Source organism: Saccostrea cucullata, unplaced genomic scaffold (assembly GCF_032062105.1).
Source record: "Saccostrea cucullata isolate Sc308-1 unplaced genomic scaffold, CSIRO_AGI_Scuc_v1 ctg2123, whole genome shotgun sequence".
NCBI lineage: Eukaryota > Metazoa > Mollusca > Bivalvia > Ostreida > Ostreidae > Saccostrea > Saccostrea cuccullata.
Window position 1 is genome coordinate 42193 of NW_026919020.1, and position 26907 is coordinate 69099.

At 36.4% G+C, this 26907-nt stretch overlaps 1 protein-coding gene across 1 annotated transcript in view; it reads right to left on the bottom strand.

The window, feature by feature from the left end:
- The window catches only part of LOC134277467 (uncharacterized), a 42181-nt gene that overhangs the window by 4084 nt on the left and 11190 nt on the right, over nt 1-26907 (bottom strand). Inside the window, exons 14-40 of the mRNA XM_062759801.1 lie at nt 26630-26762; nt 25741-25906; nt 25091-25217; nt 24923-25003; nt 22461-22636; nt 20836-21002; nt 18408-18635; nt 17510-17760; nt 16943-17109; nt 16413-16591; nt 15920-16052; nt 15532-15632; nt 14955-15173; nt 12964-13093; nt 12655-12848; nt 12407-12537; nt 11612-11820; nt 11143-11372; nt 10799-10988; nt 10254-10403; nt 9477-9603; nt 9153-9311; nt 6162-6237; nt 5278-5389; nt 4611-4762; nt 1178-1465; nt 622-737 (exon numbers count right to left, since the gene is read on the bottom strand). Of these exons, the coding sequence (XP_062615785.1) occupies nt 622-737; nt 1178-1465; nt 4611-4762; nt 5278-5389; nt 6162-6237; nt 9153-9311; nt 9477-9603; nt 10254-10403; nt 10799-10988; nt 11143-11372; nt 11612-11820; nt 12407-12537; nt 12655-12848; nt 12964-13093; nt 14955-15173; nt 15532-15632; nt 15920-16052; nt 16413-16591; nt 16943-17109; nt 17510-17760; nt 18408-18635; nt 20836-21002; nt 22461-22636; nt 24923-25003; nt 25091-25217; nt 25741-25906; nt 26630-26762 (4392 nt within the window). The remainder of the gene's footprint in view (nt 1-621; nt 738-1177; nt 1466-4610; nt 4763-5277; nt 5390-6161; nt 6238-9152; nt 9312-9476; nt 9604-10253; nt 10404-10798; nt 10989-11142; nt 11373-11611; nt 11821-12406; nt 12538-12654; nt 12849-12963; nt 13094-14954; nt 15174-15531; nt 15633-15919; nt 16053-16412; nt 16592-16942; nt 17110-17509; nt 17761-18407; nt 18636-20835; nt 21003-22460; nt 22637-24922; nt 25004-25090; nt 25218-25740; nt 25907-26629; nt 26763-26907) is intronic.

A 26907-nucleotide genomic window follows, 5' to 3' on the forward strand; every position in this document is an offset into this window, starting at 1 on the left:
GGACAAATTTTGATCAGAAAAGCTCACTTGAGCCTTCGGCTCAGGTGAGCTAAGAATCTTAATTACTCATTCTTTAAGCAGTTTTTAAACATGTAAATAAACAGACTGTTACATATAAATAAAACACTTTCTAAACAGGAGATGTTTGTAAAACACTTAAAATATATGCCCCCTTCCCCATATAATTGGAATTTTTCTTCTAAGTCCAAGAGGCATAACCCTGTCCTAAATTGCTCCTTTGTACCAAAAAGAGAGCTTGATCTACATATTCAAATGTTAAATCTGTGTAAAAAATTTCATTTCATCGATGAAATCTCTGCAAAGATAATGAATGAAAACTGCAAATAATTGGAATTTTTAAGTCCACGGGGCATAACTCTGTCAAAAATAGCTTGATCATATCCAAAACACAACTTAACCTAGATATTCTTATGATAAATCTGTTTACCAGATTTCAATTCAGCATGTGCAACGGTTGTGAAGAAAATGAACAGAAACTTGGTGGACAGACCGACAGACAGCAGCAAAGCAATATGCCCTCCCTTCTTCGAAGGAAGGCACAAAAAATGTTGTACTTGAGGAAGAACTCTGCAATTGATTTGTAAAACAGACAGGACTTACCCAATAACACCTAGCCTGTTACAAGTACAGTTCACATGGAATCCGTCAGCCATGAATTCTGGCGAGGAACTCACACAATCATCGTTGGTCCAATTGGATCCCAACCACATATTACACTGTAGCATTAATACATGTACATTATCAGTATATACAGTGTATAACATCTTGTTTTAAGTGAGACGAAAGGTATGTTTCCTTTTTCATAAACTGTTTTATCTCATCAACAAACAAGGACAAAGTTGCTTCAAATGATCTTGTGGCATTTCATACAATAGGATAAATCAGTTTCAGTGGAAGAAATTGCATACTGTACAAGTATTACATTTGGCAGTGTATTCTTTTTAGTGCTTTTGGCAAATAAGAAATTTCCGCTAATTCAATGCTAAATGTCTTGCACATGCATAACGAATAGAACATTAAGAAATGCGCTATATCAAATGTACGGTAACTTGTTCAAAAGTCAATTTTGGCAGAATATTGTACATATTAAAACATAATACATTTACACTAATTATCCCTAAGAATCGAATTTCATTTAAGATGTCATTAACATTACCTGGAGGGAGTGGGCACTTTCATTATAATTCCCCATGATAGGGACCTGTACAGTAACAGGAACTGATAAGCCCTCCACCGTCATCAAGTTATGGGTCGTAGGATTAATCATCTGGAGTGAAATGAGGTCACTGCGTCTAACGAAGTCAATCGCAAAACGTTGAGGTGATGTGGCTGTTACCATGTCGACCATCATTTGTGCTGACGTGAAGCATGCTCCGTAACACTGTAAGTCCACGGAGCAGTTCCAGTGGTGATATTCCTCACTGATCTCAGCTCCGTACATCACCTGTGTAGATACACGAAATAAACTGTATTTATAGTTTTTTATACAGTAGATTTATGGAAAACACTGACCCCATTTTATAGTTTTGCCCCTTTATTCTCATCTTCATTGGGCAAATTCAAAGGGGAAATTTAAATAGACAATAATATCTCATTCATCAATACTAAGGCAATACGTGCATGAATTTACCATTGGGCAAATTCATTTGCAGGTGTTTTAAAGTGAACTTAAGCCTGTATACTAGATATACTCTGTATACCAGATGAATATTATACATTTATTGCATGATAGTGAGGGAAATATGAAAACTTATTTAGCAAAGAAAAATCATATTCCCCGAGGGCTTCGCCTGAGGGGAATATGGTATTTCTTGGCTGAATAAGTCTTGCTGTTTCCTGAACATTCATGCAATGAATTGTTTATTATACCGAAACAAGAAAAACCTTAAAAAACATAAAATTTCAAATTCGGCACCGCTCTCAAATTCACTTTCAATTTTAATGTAAAGTCACTAAAACCCTTTGGTCAACACATTATCATCAATTTTGTGATGTAAACCAGGCTATTGTGATGTCTACTTCTGTTGGGAGTTTTCTTTAAATGAACGATAATTATTGCGGAAAATACACTAGGTGTTCCGAATAGGTGGAACATGATGAAAAGCGTGTCAATCAGATAACCTGTTGTGTAGAATATTTATAATGAGGTATAATAAAACAAGAGGACCATGGGCCTTATAGGTCACCTGAGTATTATGCAACAACTTTCCAGTGATTGAATTTGATTCATGTTTTAAGCCAGATGCTATGGCGTTCAAAATTTTGAAAGAGGCGCCATTTATCAGCATAACAATACACTTAGCAGTTGCTTAGTTTTTTTTTACTTAATACCAATAGGCAGAGTAGGGGAACAAAAAATGCATTTCAAGTAATCAGTAATATTCAGCAATAATCAGTAATGCCCCTATCACACATGAACCCCTGACCCTTAAGCCTAGATACACACATTGCACAATTTTTGAAAAGGCACCCTTGCTTTTCAAAAATATTTGATTAATACCAAGGAGCAGATTTCAAAAATTCATCCAGTTTCAGTATATAAGTACACCCCCCTATGGTACCCCTGACCCTAGGGGCTTGAAATTCACAATTCTGGAAGATTAGCGCCCTTGCTCATCATAACTATATAGGTAGTTCATCTGCTTAATACCCAGGAGCAGAGAAGAATACTTTCAAAGATTTAATGTATTTTCACTATATAATCAATAGAACCCCTGACCCTAGGGCCATAAAATCAAAATTTAGGTAGAGGCACTCTTGCTCATCATAACTATGCACTTAGTTAGTTTATTTAGTACGCAGGAACAGAGAAGAAGATTTTCAAAGAATTCATGTATTTTCACTATATAATCAATAGAGCCCCGCCCTAACACCAGAACCCCTGACCCTGGGGCCATAAAATTCACAGTTTGGTAGAGGCACTCTTGCTCATCATAACTATGCACTTAGTTAGTTTATTTAATACCCAGGAGCAGAGAAGAAGATTTTCAAAGAATTCATGCATTTTCACTATATATAATCAATAGAGCCCCGCCCTAACACCTGAACCCCTGACCCTGGGGCCATAAAATTCACAATTTTGGTAAAGGCACTCTTGCTCATCATAACTATGCACTTAGTTAGTTTATTTAATACCCAGGAGCAGAGAAGAAGATTTTCAAAGAATTCATGTATTTTCACTATATAATCTATAGAGCCCCACCCTTACACCAGAACCCCTGACCCTGGGGCCATAAAATTCACAGTTTTGGTAGAGGCACTCTTGCTCATAATAACTATGCACTTAGTTAGTTTATTTAATACACAGGAGCAGAGAAGAAGATTTTAAAAGAATTCATGCATTTTCACTATATACTTATTTAGCCCCACCCTAGCACCAGAACCCCTGACCCTGGGGCCATAAAATTCAAAATTTTGGTAGAGGCACTCTTGATCATCATAACTATGCACTTAGTTAGTTTATTTAATACCCAGGAGCAGAGAAGAAGATTTTCAAAGAATTCATGTATTTTCACTATATAATCTATAGAGCCCCATCCTAACACCAGAACCCCTGACCCTGGGGCCATAAAATTCACAATTTTGGTAGAGGCACTCTTGCTCATCATAACTATGTACTTAGTTGGTTTATTTCATACCAAGTAGCAGAGAAGAAGATTTTAAAAGAAATAATGCATTTTCACTATATACTTATTTAGCCCCACCCTAACACCAGAACCCCTGACTCTGGGGCCATAAAATTCACAATTTTGGTAGAAGCACTCTTGCTCATCATAACTATGCACTTAGTTAGTTTATTTAATACCCAGGAGCAGAGAAGATTTTCAAAGAATTCATGTATTTTCACTATATATAATCAATAGAGCCCCGCCCTAACACCAGAACCCCTGACCCTGGGGCCATAAAATTCACAATTTTGGTAGAGGCACTCTTGCTCATCATAACTATGTACTTAGTTGGTTTATTTAATACCCAGTAGCAGAGAAGAAGATTTTAAAAGAAATAATGCATTTTTACTTTACACTTATTTAGCCCCGCCCTAGCACTAGAACCCTGACCCAGGGGCCATGAATTTCACAATTTTGGTAGAGGACTCAATGCTGATTACAATCATGCAAACAGTTTGACTGCTTGATGTCCAGGAGTAAAGAAGAAGATTTTTAAAGATTGCATTAATTTTAGTGGTTTTTGCCCCACCCCCCAGGCCCCAGGGGGGCAGGGACCATGAAATTCACAATTTTTGTTCCCCTTTACCCATAGATGCTTTTTGCCATGGCTTTGTCATTTGGTTGAAATTGGTTCAGTGGTTGCAGAGAAGAAGATGAAAATGTTCAAATGTTAACGCACGACACACAACACACGACGCACGACGATGGACGAAAACAGATAGCAATAGGTCACCTGAGTTTACTCAGGTGACCTAAAAAACCTGTACCAGATACACAAAGTGATAAATATAAAATCTTGAGATCTAAAAGTTTGTTTCCTAGCTGTTTTTCAATAACTCAGTACTTCTTGAGAAATATTTCTTGTACTTCAAAAATTCAGTGCTAATTTTCTGTGCTCGCGGTCTGACAAGTAGTACTTACGTAAGCGGTCTGGCTGATGGTACAGTTCTCACACGTGACCGTTATCATCTCTGTGGCCAGTGTAGCGGTGGTGGTCTTCTGGACTCTCAGTGTGGTCAGCTCATTATCCACCACAATAGCATCCTCAGCATAAGTTATCCCTGCACACACACCTGACAGTACATGTACGTTGGAAACTATTATTATTGTAAGAGTTTATCAAAATTATAAACATGTTAGATGAATTTATTATATAATCATTATTTTTATAATATAATCATTGATACTGCATGAAGAGCCTCTATTACCAGTAATAATATTCATTTAGTTTCAATCTGTTCAAAAATACATAGTCTGGATTATTGCTTTGATCATATAATTTGTGTACACCTTTTTCACTGCAGTTTCAATTTTGCTAGTTTTTTTTTTATAAATGCATTTTGGAAAATAACAATTCATTTATACAGTGTATATAGCATCTTCAATATGGCTTGTAGTTGAATATGATTTTTATCAAATGAGTGGTAGATTTTTTTTCTCCCTGATCAAGGGAATGAAAAACACATAAATAGATGAAAAACTTCATATCCATTGAACCACAAGTAAAATACAGTATACACAAATACCGGTACATTTTCACTGTTTATAATTATCTAATTCTGGAGAAAATTGTTCAATTAGAGGTTACCAATCTTGATATTGTCCAGAGCTGTTAGATAGTCCTCAGCTTCCTCTGTAGTTATCTGATCCTCACTCTTACCCATGTGTAGCAGAGAGTAACTGGTCAGAATTGTCTCAGCCTATAATAAACCGACACTAGTAAGACAGGAAGTAACTAGTCAGAATTGTCTTAGCCTACGACAAACTGACATTAGTAAGGTCTGCGCTTCAAGATCAACAGCATGTAATTACACTTTCTGACAATGGATGATTAACTGTTACAGATATCAGTGATATTACCTCAGATTCTGACACTGGACGATTAACTGTCACAGATATCAGTGATATTACCTCAGATTCTGACATTGGAGGATTAACTGTCACAGATATCAGTGATATTACCTCAGGTTCTGACATTGGAGGATTAACTGTCAGCGATGTCAGTGATACTACCTCAGATTCTGACACTGGTCTATTAACTGTCACAGATATCAGTGATATTACCTCAGATTCTGACATTGGAGGATTAACTGTCACAGATATCAGTGATATTACCTCAGGTTCTGACATTGGAGGATTAACTGTCACAGACGTCAGTGATATTACCTCAGATTCTGACACTGGTCTATTAACTGTTACAGATATCAGTGATATTACCTCAGATTCTGACATTGGTCTATTAACTGTTATAGATATCAGTGATATTACCTCAGATTCTGACATTGGTCTATTAACTGTCACAGATGTCAGTGATATTACCTCAGATTCTGACATTGGAGGATTAACTGTCACAGATATCAGTGATATTACCTCAGGATCTGACATTGGAGGATTAACTGTCACAGATGTCAGTGATATTACCTCAGATTCTGACATTGGTCTATTAACTAACACTGTTGTCAGTGATATTACCTCAGATTCTGACATTGGTCGATTAACTGTCACTGTTGTCAGTGAATTGGGATCCACAGCTCTCCTTCTTCTTTGTCTACCTGTTCATAATAAAACATACATCACAAGTGAACGATACACATCACCAATTCATCAAAATACAATCCTGCAATTTTGTCCCATTTTGAACATTTTTTTAATTAAGAACATTGATAAGTCATTAAATTATGGCAATCAAAAGCAAGGTTCACTCAATATCTATAGACTAGTTTACCATAAACCTCTATTCACTTAAAAATCAGTAAAAAAAAGGTTTCATAATTTTGTTGTCTAAGAAAAGTTCCTTCTTAAATGTCCAAGTATCAGGGACAACCTTTGTGAAAATTTTCCTGAACTTTATAGAAAAATAGCATATTAATAACAGTTAATTCTCCATAAACCGCCACCTGTTGTAATTTAGAAATCATGGCGGTATAACGAATCTGGCGATGAATTGAATTTCTATCTTTTAGGAAACGTTAAGTAGAGTTACCATTCATAGAAAAACCATTTAGCATTTCTATTCTTTTTATGATATGTACATGTATATAAAAACATTTTTCTAAATTTGAAAAAAACTTCCAAGTAATTTTTTATGTACAATTTCGCTAAAACAAAATGTGCAGTTATGAAATAAAGACAAGTACACGTGTATGTATGTAAATCTATACGACTGATAAAAAAAAAAACCATGCTGGGTCAATCGTCGTGATATATTGTCGATAGTAGGTAAAATGAATTCTTGAATAAATTCATCGGTTATGGCATCATTGTTAATGGAACGTTCACAATTTATAACGTATAATTATTTTTTAAGCAAACATTGCTTAAAGCAGAGATCATCAAAATAATATCGTTATCGGTGTACTTCAACAATGACCGCTTCATGGCAAAGCCATGACTAAATGATTTTTATTAAACAGAAAATAAAATTGTTATAACAATTCATGATAAAATTTTTGTTTATTTAATTCCTATTTAATTATTTAATTAGCATCAACCAATTATCCGCGCTCCACTGACCTCATGCACCTGTGGCGGTATATCGAGATAATTGACACTTAAAAATGGACGTTTGTTGTGAAAACAGGATGGCGGATGGCGGTATGCGAATTTGGCGTTATAAAGAGAATTTTATATAGCCAGAAAAACGTTCTTGGGAAATCATGGCGGTATTGCGAAAAGGGCAATGAATCGAATGGCGATAATTCGAGAATTGACTGTATATACATTCAACAAAAAATTAAATAACAGCAGAGCCTTTAGTCCAAAAAAATAATAATGACAATGTAAGAAAGACAATAAAGCCCTCTGTGAACTTTGAACTTATTTTAACCTACTATTCAGAGACAGAAAAATGCAGATAGTAAAATCCGGCGTTCGTAATTGTCTGTTGTCTGTACAGATGTCAGTCTGATATGTCCGTCTGTCTGTAAACAATTTTTCAAAACGCTACTCCTCCTACAATTTTAGTTTGATTTCAATATTACTTGGCACACAAGTAGACTACACTAAGATACATAGAATAGTGCATCTGTTTTTGATTTCGATGAACGGTGTTGCCATGGTTACTAAAAATAGAATTTTCTGTGAAATTCCTTAAAAACGCTACTCCTTCTAAAGTTTTTGTCTGATTTCAATATAACTTGGCACACAAGTAGACTACACTAAGATACATAGAATAGTGCATCGATTTTTGATTTCGATGAACGGTGTTGCCATGGTTACTAAAAATAGAATTTTCTGTGAAATTCCTTTAAAACGCTACTCCTTCTACAGTTTTAATCTGATTTCAATATAACTTGGCACACAAGTAGACTACACTAAGATACATAGAATAGTGCATCGGTTTTTGATTTCGATGAATGGTGTTGCCATGGTTACTAAAAATAGAATTTTCTGTGAAATTCCTTAAAAACTTTTGTCTGATTTCAGTATAACTTGGTACACAAGTAGACTACACTAAGATACATAGAATAGTGCATCGGTTTTTGATTTCGATGAACGGTGTTGCCATGGTTACTAAAAATAGAATTTTCTGTGAAATTCCTTTAAAACGCTACTCCTTCTACAGTTTTGGTCTGATTTCAATATAACTTTGCACAAAAGTAGACTACACTAAGATACATAGAATAGTGCATCGATTTTTGATTTCGATGAACGGTGTTGCCATGGTTACTAAAAATAGAATTTTCTGTGAAATTCCTTCAAATAAAAATAGAATTTTTTGTGAAATTCCTTAAAAACGCTACTCCTTATACAGTTTTTGTCTGATTTCAGTATAACTTGGTACACAAGTAGAATACACTAAGATACATAAATCTATATATCGGTTTTTGATTTCGATGAACAGTGTTGCCATGGTTACAAAAAATAGAATTTTCTGTGAAATTCCTTCAAAACGCTACTCCTCCTACAATTTTAGTTTGATTTCAATATTACTTGGCACACAAGTAGACTACACTAAGATACATAGAATAGTGCATCACTTTTTGATTTCAGTGAACGGTGTTGCCATGGTTACTAAAAATAGAATTCTCTGTGAAATTCCTTTAAAACACTATATCCTTCTACAGTTTTGGAAATCTGATTTCAAAGAATTGACTGTATATACATTCAACAAAAAATTAAATAAGTTGGCACACAAGTAGACTACACTAAGATACATAGAATAGTGCATCGGTTTTTAATTTCGATGGTTTTTGATAAGTACAAACCAGCAGAGCTACAGTCTCGACAGAGACTTCTGGTTGGACTAACCTATAGCATTGAGCAACAGAGCAGACTGTTTTAAGGTAACTCAAAATTTACACACATATCATCAATGGGATATAGATTTATAGATAACCTACTATCTAAATGAATTACTTTTGGCAAAGTTCTGCTACAAGAAGGAGTTTATTACAAGACATCTCATTTGACAGAAAAAAAACTTTTTTAAAAATAGTTAAGCTGTGACCTAAATTTGGTGACCTTTCTTGACCTGGCTGTGACCTGACAGTAGAGGCTAGCTGATTGGCCTTTAATAACCCCTCCCCTCTCACTTTATTGGTTAGCATGCCTCCTTCAGCCATCGGCTTCAAAATTGTGTTGGCAGTGTCCATAACAGTTACAGCTTCTACCGGGGCAAATCTGAAAGACAGGATCAGTGTCAACCATTGGAATAATGTTCCATCATCATGTGATTTACTATTTGCTATAGTGTGTAATACATGTTATAGTGCTGGCTGGACTGCCATCATCATGTGATTTACTCAATTGCTATAGTATAATGTTATAGTGCTGTCTGGGACTTACTCTGCAGAGGATGAGGACAGGAGATTGTAGGCCACATCATTCATTACTCCACCCAGAGCCTTGGAACCATTCCCATCCCCCATTACTGAGGTCAAGGTCACTGCCATACCTACAGCTTTATCCATATCTACAATGTAAAAATAATTACTGAAGTATGCCTAACTTTGCTTCAATAAACCCAGTATCACTGCATTTTTAAAAGTGTCTGAGTCACCAGAAAACAATATTTTTCATTCACAGACAAAAAGTTTCATATTAAAATTACAACACTGGAGAAAGTTTGAAACATCAGCAAAGAAAGTTGGTTCTCAAAAAAATAAAATCTCTATTTTTTAACACATCAGGTTTAAAATTTTCTGAGAACAGTTTATTTAATTTTTGATTCTTACAATGTTTTCCTCGAAAGAAATGTCTACCATATTTGAATGTATAGCTGATAATACCTGTCTTCAGTAGCTGTGTGACATCACTGACAATCTCATCATACCTGTCTTCAGTAGCTGTGTGACATCATACCTGTCTTCAGTAGTTGTGTGACATCATACATGTCTTCAGTAGCTGTGTGACATCATACCTGTCTGCAGTAGCTGTGTGACATCATACCTGTCTTCAGTAGCTGTGTGACATCATACCTGTCTTCAGTAGCTGTGTGACATCATACCTGTCTGCAGTAGCTGTGTGACATCATTCCTGTCTTCAGTAGCTGTGTGACATCATACCTGTCTTCAGTAGCTGTGTGACATCATACCTGTCTTCAGTAGCTGTGTGACATCATACCTGTCTTCAGTAGCTGTGTGACATCACTGACAGTTGTGTTTATCTCTGCCTCTGACATCTCTTTCTCGCTGACTTGAATGGTACTGGGTACTGTGTAGATAACACAGGCCTGCTGTAGGTCACAGGCCTCAATGTGGACCAGGAACTCTCCTGTAAAGTAACCATTTAAAGTACAGTGCCAAACACTTACTTAAATTACTGAAAATGAGAAATTTTTCACAAACAAATTAAATCATATCATATCACATCAAATAAATTTCTGAATGATTTGTTACATTTAGTTCTTACACAGAAAATTAATTGTCACTTTAATGATTAAAAAATAATAGAATGCTTTTGTTTCATCCAAATCAGTATAATGTTGAAATCAGTTATATCGAACACCGATACTTTGGATACCATGAAAATGTTTAAGTAAGTTGGTTTTACCCTGGTTATGAAGAATATTTGGATACCTTCAAGAATTTTAGTTTAATCTTGGTCCCATTAATTTCGAGTTTACAAGATCTGAATGTAAATATACTTGGGCACTTTCTCTACTTTACCTTTGCCCAACATTAGATCATAGGAGACCACATCAGTCACAGACCGAGCATTCATTCTGCAGATTTTCTTCTCTCCCACCTTTTGTGTGTGTACATAGAACATCACCTTGTCCCCCTCAGGGTCTATCCAACCCTCCCCAAACATCACCTCAAACTTGGTGGACAACGCTGTGCCATTCAGTGGGGATATCTGTAAATTTAATGAATTCTTAAAAAATAAACTTTTGAAAAAAAAAACTTTCCATATTGCAATTATTTTTAAAAAACAAAAAGGTTATTTCCAAATTTTTTAGAAAGCGAAAAGAGAGGAACACAATGACTTCACTCACAAAATATGACCTTACCTTGACCTCTCCTATCATTGGAGGAGAGTTTACAGTGACCTTGACCCTTTCTGTTCTACTGAGCATGCTCTCCCCAGCAATGGCCGTGACCTCTAGAGAGAACATTCCACCAGAGGGCAGGCCTTTATCCAAATAGAGCGAGAAAACATAATTTCTGAGGGGTTCTTTCATTTCCTGCACAAGCCTGCTGGGGTTGGACGTATGATTCTCCAGTGACACATAGTCATATCCTGTAATAAAAAATGACTGTAAACTAATCATCTATCTGTTCTGTAGATATTTCTTCTCAATGAAAACTTACTGGGGTAACAAGAATAAAGACTTGGCAAAATTTAACACAAAAATAATACAAATAGTCGAACAACCTATTTAATAAAGGCACAATGAAAAAAAAAATTTAACAACCATCAAACTGACTCTATGTTAAACCCCTACAAACATTTCTTTAAATCCAATCAAATGATATTACCCTCTACATGTCCACACTCCCAGAATACTTTGACAGGTTTTTTGTTGTACGTGGAGATAACACTACTGAGCCTAATGGCCTCCCCCGAGTTAACAGTGAGATCGGTGGTGTCCATGACGATGAGTGGTGCTCGGTTGTCTACTATCTCCAAAACAACGGACTTAGAACGCGATCTCTTGCCTTTCATCATTGTAACATTCCAGATGTACCTGTGTGTAAGAAAAACCCCAACAGGTTAGGTCTTCAATATAAACAAGGAACCGCAATGATAAGTACTAAATCTTTCAATCTTTCTTCTGGGATATCTTTCACATGTTTCAATCAAGGATTTCAATAGTAAACCAAGAAAGTTCAAGCATTCCATAAAATGAATATAATAACATTCCAGTTGGACAGTTGGAAAGGGGGTGAGAATATTGTTGAGGATGAGGCAGAGTTTCACACTATTGTTGAGGGTGGGTAGGGGGTGTTACATTGTTCAGGTAGAGGAGATGACATATTGTTGAAGTCTGGGTGGGGGTGGGTCAGGCCTTACATTACCTGCCAGTGGGCAGGGTGTCGGGAGGGACGGTCATTTTGAGGGGGTCTCTGGGGAGCTGGGTGGGGTGGGTCAGGCCTTACATTACCTGCTGGTAGGTAGCGTGTCGGGAGGGATGGTCAGAGAGGGGGTCTCTGGGGAGCTGGGTGGGGGTGGGTCAGGCCTTACATTACCTGCCAGTGGGCAGCGTGTCGGGAGGGACGGTCAGTGAGGGGGTCTCTGGGGAGCTGGGTGGGGTGGGTCAGGCCTTACATTACCTGCCAGTGGGCAGCGTGTCGGGAGGGATGGTCAGTGAGGGGGTCTCTGGAGAGCTGGGTCTGACCAGGGACTCCAACATCACCTCAGATTTGTCTCTCTTAATGTAATAAGGTGCTCCTGGGATGGACTCCTACAAAACAGCCCAACAGCAAAACTTAACAGAAAGTTGAAACAAGCTGCCTTACAAAGTATTAACTGGTCTAAATTAAATGATTTGAAGTTATGAGGATCGACTTTGTAGACTGACTTTCGTGCAGGCCCAATAGAACCTGGGTTTGTCTGGTATATTGTCGGGGTCTGAGGACCGGGAGGCATCCAGGGTGATGGGTGCTGTGGGGAGGGACTGTATGTACGGGGGGATCCTGACCTCCAGGGGCTGACTCAGGGTGCTGAAGGTCACAGAAGCCTCCGCTGACACTGACTCGTCATTCTGTTTAAACACTGAAAGGATAAATTTAGTTATCAGCACTTGACACCATTTTGAATACACACCCCCCCCCTTAAAAAGAAGTAACGTGGATATTTACAATTATGTTCTATTTTTAATTTTCTGTACCTGTGACAGTGATGGTGTAGCTAGACCCTCCCCTGAGAGATCCACTCCTGATGACAGCAAAAGGCAGCTCCATCACCGAGGCTATCACCACATCAGCACTGCTGCTGGTCCACTTATACAGGAATCTGGTCTACAAATAAATATATTACAGAGGTCTGAGGAAAACATATTGATTCATAAAATGCTGAAAAAGTATGTGTTGATTGATACTTGTTCATTGAATATTTGGAAGATATGAATCAATGTGGTTTTCTTCTTCCTATTAAAACAATGAACAAGAGGCCCATGGGCCTTATAGGTCACCTGAGCATTATGCAACAACTTTCCAGTGATTGAATTTGATTCATGTTTTAAGCCAGATGCTATGGCATTCACAATTTTGAAAGAGGCACCATTAATCATCATAACAATACACTTAGCAGTTGCTTAGTTTGTTTACTTAATACCCATATGCAGGGTAAGGGAACAAAAAATGCATTTCATCTAATCAGTAATATTTAGCAATAATCAGTTGTGCCCCTACCACACATGAACCCCTGACCCTTAGGCCTTGATATTTGATTAATACCAAGGAGCAGATTTCAAACCATTCATTCATTTTCAGTATATAAGTACAGCCCCCCCCCCCTATGGGTACCCCTGACCCGGGGGCCGTGAAATTCACAATTCTGGGGGAGATGGGCCCGTGTCCAGTATAAATATATAGTTAGTTCATCTGCTTAATACCCTGGTGCAGAGAAGAAAATTTTCAAAGTATTCATTTATTTTCGCTATATAATCAATAGAGCCCCGCCTTAACACTAGAACCCCTGACCCTGGGGCTATAAAATTCACAATTTTGGAAGAGGCATTCTTGCTCATTATAACTATGTACTTTGTTAGTTTATTTAATTCCTAGGAGCAGAGAAGAAGATTTTCAAAGAATTCGTGTATTTTCACTGTATAAATTCAATACGTCCCACCCTAACACCAGAATCCCTGACCCTGGGGCCATAAAATTCACAATTTTGGTAAAGGCACTCTTGCTCATCATATCTATGCACTTAGTTGGTTTATTTAATACCTAGGAGCAGAGAAGATTTTCAAAGAATTCATGTATTTTCACTATATAATAAATAGAGCCCCGCCCTAACACCAGAACCCCTGACCCTGGGGCCATAAAATTCACAATTTTGGTAGAGGCACTCTTGCTCATCATAACTATGCACTTAGTTAGTTTATTTAATACCCAGGAAGAGAAGAAGATTTCAAAGAATTCATGTATTTTCACTATATAATCTAGAGCCCCACCCTAACACCAGAACCCCTGACCCTCGGGCCATAAAATTCACAATTTTGGAAGAGGCACTCTTGCTCATCATAACTATGTGCTTATTTTTATTTAATACCCTGGAGCAGAGAAGAAGATTTTCAAAGAAATAATGCATTTTCACTACCTACTTATTTAGCCCCTCCTAGCACTGACACCCCAGGGCCATGCTCACAATTTTGGTAGAGGCTCATTGCTGTTACAATCATGCAAACAGTTTGACTGCTTGATGTCCAGGAGTAAAGAAGAAGATTTTTAAAGATTGCAAATTTTAGTGGTTTTGGCCCCACCCCTCAGGCCCCAGGGGGGCAGGGATCATGAAATTCACAATTTTTGTTCCCCTGCCCAAAGATGCTTTAGGCCAAATTTGGTTGAAATTGGTTCATTTGAGAAGAAGCTGAAAATGTTCAAATGTGCACAATGCACGACGACGGATGAAAACAGATAGCAATAGGTCACCTGAGTTTACTCAGGTGACCTAAAAATAGATCTCCTTTGAATATAAATGATTTCACAGTAGATGGTATATGATCCTCATTGCTAATAAGAACTACAATATTTGAATTAAACTAAGTGTTAAAATAAAGGAGAAATCAATTATGCATCCCATACCTAGGGTGTAAACAACGAATTCAGAATTCTATGAAAAAGCATCCTAGCATACAATATTCAAGCATATTACCTCCACCATATTGATTCCACTACAAGCAGAGGGAGTTACCATGGCAGCCATTTTTAAAGGTTTCTGAGGATCAGGGTGTTTCCTTGACAACACCTGAAGCTGGACACTGATTGGTTTAACACCTTGTGATCTGGTCACATGGGCAGACACTGATGTAAAGGTCAAGTCTAACATGTTTGAAACTACAGCTGTGAAAACATAGGTGGATCCAGGCACAATCTGCAAAAATCATAAAAATATTGATTAGAATTAGAAAATTACATGAAATCAATGTCTTCAGGGAGACTACACATTTAAGACTCTTCACAGCTGGAAGTAACACCTTCCAACATGTCCAAGAGAAATTATGTTCTAAAATCAGTGAGGTTTCCTGCAGATGAATTTTTGCACCTTTCAGAATGAGTGCCTGTACAATATTGATTACACAAAAAAGGAAAGGAAAACAAACAAGAAAAAAAGAGAGAAAATTTTAGCACTCAACAATATTTTTCTCCTCTAGTAAGGTCTTGTTTCTTAGTACTGACTGAAGTTATGGCAGTTAAATGAAGCCTTTCTTTTATTCCCGCCCATTTTTTACCTCAGACCCTTGTCCACTAAATCTCCATTGAGAGGCTGGCATATCATCCAGTCTTCTTTGTAGATCATTGATATCAGATAAAACCAATGCTGAAGGGTTGCCTTCAAAAACATTATATTTCACTTTTTTAACATCTTAAAGCCTTCCAAGCCAAACAATATTCCAAACATGATCTTGTAAAAAAAGAAAATAGTGTATTTATCTTAGCTAAATGTGCCTGCCCAGTTTTAACTGTAAAATCTCAAAACATAGCACGGAAGTTAAACTTATGCAACAGAAATAAAACTAAGATTACTTCTCCATCATTTTAATCTTCTTTGTTAATCATCAGTAAACAAGTTAAATCCTGCAAGCTTTCTGGCTATAGTATAATCATACAATTCCTTACTATCATTAGATGTAACCGTCCAATTGAACGCAATGTCCACACAGCCTAAACTGCCTGACTTTCTTAGAAAGAGTTCAAAGGGGTCACAGCTGCCAATCACCCCTCCTCCAATAAGATCTGCACTGATCTGCATCTGTAAAGTGAAAGTAGAATGTGAAAATAATGCACTTAGTTCTGGTCCATAACATTAAAAAAAAGTAGGTTACCTGTTAGCTTGATGAACTAAATTGATGAAGATTACCTGTTACTTTAGTTATCTTAATTCAAGAACTGTGGAAAAATTTTAATTAGAGGGGGGTAAATGCTTGTTAGTAAGGAAAATTGGTGATGTAAATTCATGGGTAATTTGTATATTTAGGTGATTCAATGAAAAAATATAGTAATTAGTGACAAATTTATTGTTCGTGGGGATGTAAATTAACCGATATGGATGACCCATGAAGTCCAAAAACAATGACGACGCATGACTAATGAGGATTCTACAGTAGATTACCTGTTTTTTTGGTGCCTTCACCAGGATACTTCCTGATGCGAAGGCGGGGAACTTTTCTCCTGAGAACATTTTGAGGATGGTTGAGTTGGATATCAGCAGGTGCTCTCCAGGCCTCAGAGAAAACTCCCCTCTCTTCAGTAGAATGATAAGTCTGTTACCCATAAAGTAACACTCCGCATCTGAAACAGACAAGTTCTTTAAATTAATTTAGCAATAAATATAAAACTTAATTTGGAAATGTAAATTTACAATTTCACTTGTCAAAGTTGCCATTTCTTCTTTTGAAACAGAAAAATCAACTTTGCAGTATCTGCAAGAAACCCTAGAACAGTTTATTGTATATGAAAGATGGATGTAAATGGTTGACCTGTTTCTAAGACCATCATTCTTGAATGAGTTCTTTATATCCCTAAATTTAAAGATTTTAATAAACAGTCAGTGTCTGTATATTCTTTTTTTTTTTAAATTGTAGGTTTTACTTTCCAGGAGCCTGGTCTAAGATCCCCTTCTTTACTAATCTGACCACTCACTTTCTCCAAGTTTTTGAAAACTTGTTTCCTCAAATAAATCAGTGCAGTTGTTGGGTCCCTCCACGGAGACATCAAACAGGACTGTCACTGAGCAGTACATCTTATCAAACCTGGCAGACACCAGCCTCGGGGCAGGGGCTTTCACAAAGAGCTTCACATATTTCAATCTTAAAAATACAAACTGAAACATTTACTTTCAAGAATTGTTATTTGTGATGATTCAGTATAGTTATTAAAATCAATGGTCATTCCAGATCATTTTGATACAAAACTTTCAAGTTCTTCATTAGTTTCTTCTAAATATACCGGTAAATATTTCTGAACATTATTTAAATCAATAATAATCAAGAATGTGAATAGAGTTCAAGTTTGTTATCTTGATAATCAATAACTCAAATGCTATGAATATGTCAAATTGTCATTAATGTATGTTAACTTTAATATCTGAAATCCTAGGGATATCTCATTCAACCTGTTTTCTTGGTCCTTTCCAGTTTAATACAAGGGAATTAGACTGTATACTACTATACCTTCATCTTGTTAGTTCATAAAACATGTTTCACTAACCCTGGAACTGAATATTCCGTAATTGGCTCCAATAGCACTGTAAGGTCATAGGGCATAGGTCTGGTGACCTTTGACATTTTCTTCAGGTCACACTCACATGTTGATTCATCCAATCGTTTTGCTGGAAAGATCATAAAGCCAGACGGTTCAGGATCTGTTGTGAAGCAGCCTATGCCCCTCTCGGTATAGGGACATTTGATGGCACATTTGACGTAGCCGGACTTGAAGAATCGGATTCCCTTCACAGTTACCTACAAGACAGCAGTATTATTAGTTTAATTAATATCTTGTCAAATAATATACAGAAGAATATACTGTATACAGGGAAATTTTCGCCCCCGTGTTATTTTCGCCCCTTTTGCCCCACCCTCATTTGGGCGAATTTAAAACAGGGCGAAATGAAATAATACAGTATACTTTTTTTATTAAAACTATGAAAGGGTGAATTTAAAAGGGGGCAAAAATGTTTGCAAGTGTGAAAGAGTGAAAATTAAACGGGGCGAAAATAACCCTGTATGTATACAGTAACCTTACAGCATGATGTATTTTTCTATAAGAGATTAATTTATCACCCTGGAGCCTACATATAAGCCAAGGGGTCATCAATTTAAAATATTGATAAAGGCTTCATTGGTGCTTATTATCATCTTGCATTTTACTGGTCTCTTTGATATACCATATTTATACATGTTTTATAAAATGTACTGTCAATATATGATTAAATAAAACACAGATTTCCACAGATTTTCCTTATGGCTCAGAGAAATGTTTTAAAAAATCTAAATCTGTTTACGTGTATTTAACTTCCTTTCCCTTACTTTCTTTTGTATAAGTCAAGAATATTCTGACCTTGACCAATATTTTGACCTTTAACCTGGCTCCTTTGACCTGACCTTACCTTTGTACCCTCTTGCACTTTGATTTGTTGTGGAAAAACTCTCCTGACATTGGCGGGCCCAAATATAACTATTTGGGTTGTCTTTGGTGATTGGATGGTGTCTATGCCTTCATCGTGTGTGTAACAGCCTATGGAGTAAACCCCGCTATCATACACTGTCAGTAGACGGGTCTGGGCCACTATCACTCCTGTATTGTTGTCATATGATAAAACAGACATCGGTATATCCTGAAAAGCAAAGCCAAACATGATTACATTACGCTAAAATTAATATGGTAAATCTTGATAATTTTATGATGTGTAAATTTTGATGGAAAGGTACCTGTTTATGTACATATTATAGATCTTATAGAGATCTTGTAGAATGTTACAAACCTTATGTAGAGTACATGGATGGATCTATGTATAGTGCATTTTTAAAAGACGGTATATGGTAAAGATCTTATGGAGTATAATATTGTAGGGGTTGAATATGGTATTTATCTATGTCAAGTACATTTTGTGGGAGTGGTATTGGATGTAGACCATATGTATTCGTTTTGAGGGAGTAATATATAGAAGAGACGTGTTCATTTTTTGACTGGTATAAGAACAATTGAGATGTACATAAGTTTAAATGTTAGAGCTGCTTTCAGAAAATGTTACTTTCACTACTTGCTAGACATTCTCATGTTCGTTTTCTTCTAAATTCTGTTCTTACTTATAAAACCTATAAAATGGTTATAACACAACCTTTATAACTACATTATATCATCTTTGTTTTACAATCATACCATTCACAAAGCATTTTCTCCATTACTGTAAATTCCTTATTTTTCGTGAGTACTTATTATTGCAGAATAGCTCTTTAACGTCAAATCGCAGGAATAATTTTGCCCAAATGAAAGAAAAAGTGAGCTAGCTCACATACCCCACGCTCCCCAAAAACTTGACTGTGAAACACATAATGAAAGGCACAGCTAGTGCACTTTAAATACATAGTATAGATCAAAAACGGCAATAATTGCAAAAAAATCTTCACATCAAAATGTCTTGCATATGAAGACATTTAAATGTGGAATGAAGTTTCTAGATAAATAATGGAATCAAAATTTCTTGGCATTATACAAATCCAAACATTAATTTGAAGTGGTTGGGGGGGAGGGGGGGTGAGAAATTTTCTTGAATAATAGGCAAAACTCTTTGGGATAAAATAATGGAATATGTCCTAAATATCTGCATAGGTTGACGAAACTATGTACAACAGTTTAAGAGGAGTAGTGCTGACAAACTGTTCATCTGTATATTCAAAATATGGCCAAAAAGTCTAAGTTGGAAAGTGTGGAAATTCCCGGAAAAATAAAGGAATCGGAATTTCCTGGTAATATGCACATCTACATATTGTGTCCTAAATATCTGCAAAGTTTAACGAAATTCTGTGCAGCGGTTTATGAGGAGTTGCGCTGACAAACTGTTCATCTCTATATAAAAGGTATGGCCAAAAACCTAAGTTTTTAGTGCGGGAAGTATCGGAAAAAATAATGGAATCGGAATTTCCTGGTAATATGCACATCTACATATTGTGTCCTAAATATCTGCAAAGTTTAACGAAATTCTGTGCAGCAGTTTATGAGGAGTTGCGCTGACAAACTGTTCATCTCTATATTCAAGGTATGGCCAAAAACCTAAGTATTTAGTGCAGAAAGTCCCGGAAAAAATAATGGAATCGGAATTTCCTGGTAATATGCACATCTACATATTGTGTCCTAAATATCTGCAAAGTTTGACGAAATTCTGTGCAGCGGTTTATGAAGAGTTGCGCTGACAAACTGTTCATCTCTATATAAAAGGTATGGCCAAATGCCTAAGTTAAAAAGTGTGGAAAGTCCCGGAAAAAATAATTGAATCGGAATTTCTTGGGAATATGCACATCTACACATTGTGTCCTAAATACCTGCAAAGTTTGACGAAATTCTGTGCAGCAGTTTATGAGGAGTTGCGCTGACAAACTGTTCATCTTTATATTCAAGGTATGGCCAAATGCCTAAGTTAAAAAATGCGGAAATTCCCGGAAAAAATAATGGAATCGGAATTTCCTGGTAATATACACATCTACACAATGTGTCCTAAATACCTGCAAAGTTTGACGAAATTCTGTGCAGCGGTTTATGAGGAGTTGCGCTGACAAAAAAAAGAGGACTGACTGACTGACTGACGGACTGACTGACGGACGGGTCAAAAACATTATACCTCCCGCAACTAGTTGCGTGGGGTATAATGAATGTTTGATCATGAAAATTTACACGGAATTAAGCACCATATAAATAAAGGTGAGTAATTTAATTTTGCGTTTAATGGTTCTCGCAAAATTCCTCGATAGTAAATTCCTTGCTAATAATCAGGAATCTACAGTAATCATGCCTCTCTTTCAGACTCTCATTTAACCCACCAGATTCCAGTATGATCTCTTGTACAGGCCACACTCCTTGATAATCAGAGCCGAGGGTCGGTCCTCCTTCTCCTCCTGAGCCATGGTGTACGCGGTCATCTCTAATGCCTTCTGTCCACTGGCTCCAAAGCTTGTCTGATTGATATGTCCCATCCCCACATAACATTCTACAAACAAAAATGACAATACAGATCATTGAGTTCAATGGTGTGTAATGTTAGTACTAGTGTAATGGTTCAGAGGGGGGGTTGGTTAGTAATTTCCTTAAAATACAGGTATCCTTTAAATCCTAAATTTAATGTCAGAACAATAAGCCCTCTACTGACAAATTGAAAGAGGAGCTAAAGAAAAACTATATTTTAAGAGCATTTTAAATTTCCTTAGGATGTATTCATCTAATCCTCTTTACTCTCTTCAGTATCTTTTTCTTGCCAAAAGGATGTCAAGTTGCTAGCTTTAAAATGTGTGATGCCTTTAAAGACAAATATATACATTTGTGGTATCTCTCCATTATATAAACATACAGAGAGAAAATATCTTCAATTCTGTATGAAGTTTGTCAGAGGTCAGAGGTCAATACGTGACCTAATCACACGGCGCAATAATATCTACCGGTACATAAATTATAAAATGACCCACTCTACTTGCTTTTCATGTATAAAAAAATGAATTAAATAAGCAAGTAAAATGAGAATTATTTTATTTTAAATGTAAACAAGTATTTCATACAGTTTTTGGGCTATCGATTCAACCCGTGTACATAGAAAAAACAAGGAGCCTAGCGTTTGTTTACATTTTTCTTCACTTTTCGTCTTTTGTCAGCTGCAGTCTTTAACGTTTATCCTTATATTTTGGATAGACCTTTGGTTAAATTTTCATGATAAACTTTTATTTTATCTTTAAATTTTACTCACGATAAATGTGTAAATCTGTTGGAAAATATCTTTGCAATCATGCCATGAACAGCTGCCAAACACATCGGCGTTTTCGTAGTTCAATGTAAAGCTGTCGCCAGTGTCTCCGTGTTTATCAGTGTTTTACGATAAGTATGCCTTTAGTTACTGAAACCGTGGAATAGTTTTGATCAAATTGCAAATTAACTGGCTCGGACAAGTGTCTCAGTCCATCGGATCCATCCATCCCTTTCCAGCGACCGAAATTCCTCCAACTTTTTATCATCAAACTTCGGACGTGTTTCTTGTGTCTTTTCAGCATCGATTATCATTTTTCACGAATAAAATATTCCCAGACAACAATCTCATGAATCTGTTCACTATTACTGATCACAAGTAGCTTTTCACAAAATATTCCCTTCGAAATAGATTCCTTAGCCTAATGAATTCGAAGCGTAACCGCCATGCAAGCCGATTTACACCTTGCGTCATTTTTCAAAATCTACGACGGACGGTTAGTACAATAATTTAAATTCGAAAATATTCAATTGTCTGTCTCAAATGTATATATAAGTAATAAATAACAAGTTTATAAACTTCAATGGGAATTGAAGTACGTGATCAAATCTTCTGAGAAGGCCTTCGGCCTTCACAGGATTTGATCACGTGACCGACCCACTTCAATTCCCATTGAAGTTTATATAAACTTGTTATTTATTTCTTAAGTATTACCTTTGTTGTAGTCGGAGCTGTTCCTCAGCAGACAGACGTCACAAAAGTCCATCACGGACTCCCCAAAGGGGACCCCAGCACAGTCCACACACTCATCCTCTCCGTCACACACCCCACATTGATCCTCCCCATGGTTTTCTGCCAGTGTTGTATTGCCTAGTACACAGTGACCACACCTGCAAAACAAAAAGTGAATTCAAATACAGGTAAACTTCGGTATCTCGACATCGGATATGTCGACAACCTGGGATATGTCGACGTCCGTCCGCGGTCCCGGTATTATTTACTATATAAATGATTTCCAAAAACTCGGATATGTCAACCTCGGAAATGTCGACTACCCCGCTTATCTCGACGTATTTCACAGTCCCAAGAGAAAAATTTACCTGGTATAAGTCGACATTGGGGCAATTTTCTGCTCTACTTAACCTAATTATTTGTCAGCTGGTCGCTCGTCATGCACGGACGACTCCGTGTATCTCGACGTCCTCAGAAATTCACATCTTTAACATCCATGTTTTGACTACATACTGCTCTGTAGAAATGTGTTTGTAGAGGAATCCCAAGCCCCCGTTGGCGTCTCTAATACGTTAATTGTTTAATGTTCAGCTTGGGTAATTTCATTGTTAAATCTTTTCTATTTTGCGTAAATGTAAAACCGTTTATTTATGTTGAAATCTGACAAACTTAAAACATTTTATGAAAAGAAAAGTAACTGAATAACAATGAACAATATACACATTGAATTCAAATAAACTTAAAAATTGTTGTAAAAATGCATTCACTAGGAACCAATCAAATCTACGACATGCACGACTATTGCATCAGCGGTAATATGGATGCATATGTAACATCATTAAGTTTGTTAATTGCGCTATTCCAATTAAATTTTGGTTTGAAAATGAAATGAAAATTAATGATGAATGATTATGAAATAAAAAAGAAGTGAAATGAAATAATTTTAAAAAAATATACGCATTATTTTTTTCCGTATCTCGGAAGTCGACTTTGTACCGTTCCGGTTTGGAGTTTATAGAGCGCATTTCGTATCCTGTTCTGACAGAGCTAGTGGCACGCTTATAACATATGTGAATAATTACTTAGATTTTCTAATAAAAATAGAAGGATAGCCGAAACAAACCAGCTGCAATCTAATTGAAGACACGTAGGTACCTGTAGTTACATGTCTGTTCAGTTTAGGTCTATGGTTTTACTATGTAGTAAAATGAAGGACGTCCAGTTTCAACTCTGATATCTTGACACCTCGGATATCTTGACATTTTCCGACTGTCCCGTCGATGTCGAGATAACAAAGTTTACCTGTAATTGTCTCTCTATCTGTAATATCAGTAACAGCATCTACATCAATAACTTCTCTGAGGGGGTTAAGTGGGTCTTAAATGTAAACATCTAAGCTACATGTATTTGTAAATCCAACAAGGGAGGGAAGAGGTCAGAACAAAACCTCCATTTCATGTGCAGATGTATTTTCTTTTCTATCTGTTCTCATAATGGATATTCAGAAATGCATATCATTTGCTACCGTAAATCTGGAAATTTTTACTGTACATAAATTTTTAGCAAATTTGCGCATGCAATGCATTCGCAAAAATATTTTTCTTAAAAATAAATCAACATGTAAAGATTTTTTTCTGAAAGCTGGTGTCTATTTTTAACTCAGTGAATTGGTAAGCACTGGTCATTTTTAAAAAGAAACCTGTTTATACTACTGTAACTACAAGCTAATTACTCGTGCGCGTTAATTGCCCTCATTATATGCAATATCGTCTGATGGTTTGACAAGCACTGAGATGGTGTGTCCCTTTTTAATTATTTTGCCAAGAAAGAGAGACCAGTTATTTTATCCAACCATGTATCAACAAGGGCGATAACTCGAGCTCAGTGCTCGAGAGAGAGTTCCATATGTAGGCCTAAACACAGCGTGTAAATTTTTTCGGTGAGAAAAAAAACAAACGTTGAGAAAATTAGTAATATTTTTGTCTTTATTTGGATTATATTTTAGGTTAAAAGGCATACAAAACCTATAAAAGGTTTGTTAAAATAAATTTAAAAGTTATTTTCAGTGCAAATCCTTTTGTATTTTTATCTTCAAAATTGTATCGGAGCGATTCTGCAATTTCTTGCCACATTGCGAGTATATTGGTGGTATTCTAACTGTGCATACTAAATTGAAACATAAACTAATATGAAAATCTTAAGTGATTTTTATTTTTAGTGCCAGTGACAATTCGCAAAATTTTGAAGCATAAAAATTAATCAATAGCTTTTTGACCCAAATTCGCAAAAATAAATCGACGTAAAAATTTCCAGATTTACGGTATATTCTAATATGGATTATAAGCTGTCAATGAATGTCTAACAAACAAATGGTTCACATACTATATTTAAAACATTCCATCTTCCTACTCTTTAAAAGTGTACTTAAAGTGATCACCACTAACTTGTTAATGTAGGCATCACTGTTGATCCTTCCATCACATTCCTGAAACAATGTCATCAGTTTCTGAATGTCCACATTATTCCTAGAAAACAAACATCAATAGACTCACAACTTAGACATTGATCATGTAAACAGAAATCCATTGGAAGCATTGACAATGTTGACTTACGGTAGACACATGTTGAGGGTGTCGTCATAGTAGTTCAGACCACACTGCCCCCTACAGTCCAATCTGTGGTCCCGGGTCAGCCCCGTGTCCCCCTCTGTACAGTCCCCACAGGCATCAATCACAGCACCTGTCAGCAAATCAAAACTTAAACCTTAAGAAAGAAAACTAGAGTCTACTTTAATTACAGATTCTTTAAAAAAATTATATATTTTGAGTAACTTGTAGTCTGACTTTAACAGAGAGATGAGACAGAAAATTATGTATTATTTTTATTAGTCTAGAAATATACATCTCTGAATTAAACTGGTATAATGCTACTGTAAGGTCACTAATTTTCAGGGGGTTTACTTTTCCTTGATTTTGAGGTATGGAGAGATTCATGACTTCATGACCACCACTACAACTCAACATTTCTCCATCCATGAAAACCAATACTTTTTCTCAAACCTCAAAAATTCGACCCAATTAAATATGTGATTTTACAGTATTTTAAAAAGTGAGCACATTAAATTTTTCAGAATTAACAGGGCCAATTAAAATTCCTTGGTCTAACCTGACAACATACATGTACATGTATTCCTGTACTCAAGATCAGGTTGAACATTTAAGAGAATATATTCACCTGTTGAAAATGTTGATTATATGTATACCTCCATTGAGTTTTCCATTGCAGTCTACACAGTCATCGTATCCCCCACACACCCCACACAGATCCTCCCCTAGTTGTGACCCTGGCTGTCCGTCACAGCCCGCCTTGTTCATAAAGAGAGGGATGATCTCTGATGAGTAGGCACTGTGACCCCCTTCTCCACACATCTAATGGTGCGTAATATTATAATGAGTCATATATCACACAAAGTACATAATGATAGAAATTATTTATTATATACCTAATGTATATCACTCAATTTTACTGTTGATTTTACGTTATCATGTGACGTCGTGATCCGACTTTCCGGATCACCACACTGTGGTTTTGTGAATCCATATCACCACTCTCTGACACTGGTGACGTAGTACGCAGAAACATGATGTTATTTTTCTTGCGCGTTAAAAAGTCCCTTGTTATTATGCTTTGTTTTTTGGATAAATGTTATACAATTGATCTCTAAAGTTTTCTCTTGCTATATTTTGCTAGTTATGAGGGGGTATATAATAAATTTGTCATTATAACGGTAACTTGATCCTAAGAGCCGTATCACGTCTCGTTGACAGGCGCGGATCATCAGATCAAATACGACCCTTTGGATCAAGTTACTGTTATAATAATATATATATATCTACAAGTACCATCTACCAGTATTGTTATTTAATGTTTTAAGTCATATATTACAAGTCCACTAGTAATGTTATATTTCTCACATCTGAAAGTACATATTTAAAATCTACCAGTACATAATGTTATGACATACATCACAAATCTACCAGTATATAATGTTAATCATCATATGTATATTTATTTGCAATTAATGAGGTGGCATTCACTGGTGAGACACCTGTGAAAAGCTGCCTGTCACTTTACATGGCTGTAAATTTTACCTTCATCATTGCTGAGCACTTCTGGATCAGAATGTGATTCTGTGACCTTTGACCTGAGGTCAGGTCACTGCCATCCCAGGCCAGAGTGTACAGCTTGGTCTTCCTAAGGGCCTCTCTTGTGGACCACAGGTAACTATATAAAACAGGTGACAGTGATAGTATATAAATATAGTCCCTTGACGAGGTTGAACCATAGATACATGTATATTGACTTCACAGAAATGCCTATCGACCGAGCAAGAATGTCATTCTTTTCTAAAGCTTTACACTAAAACAAA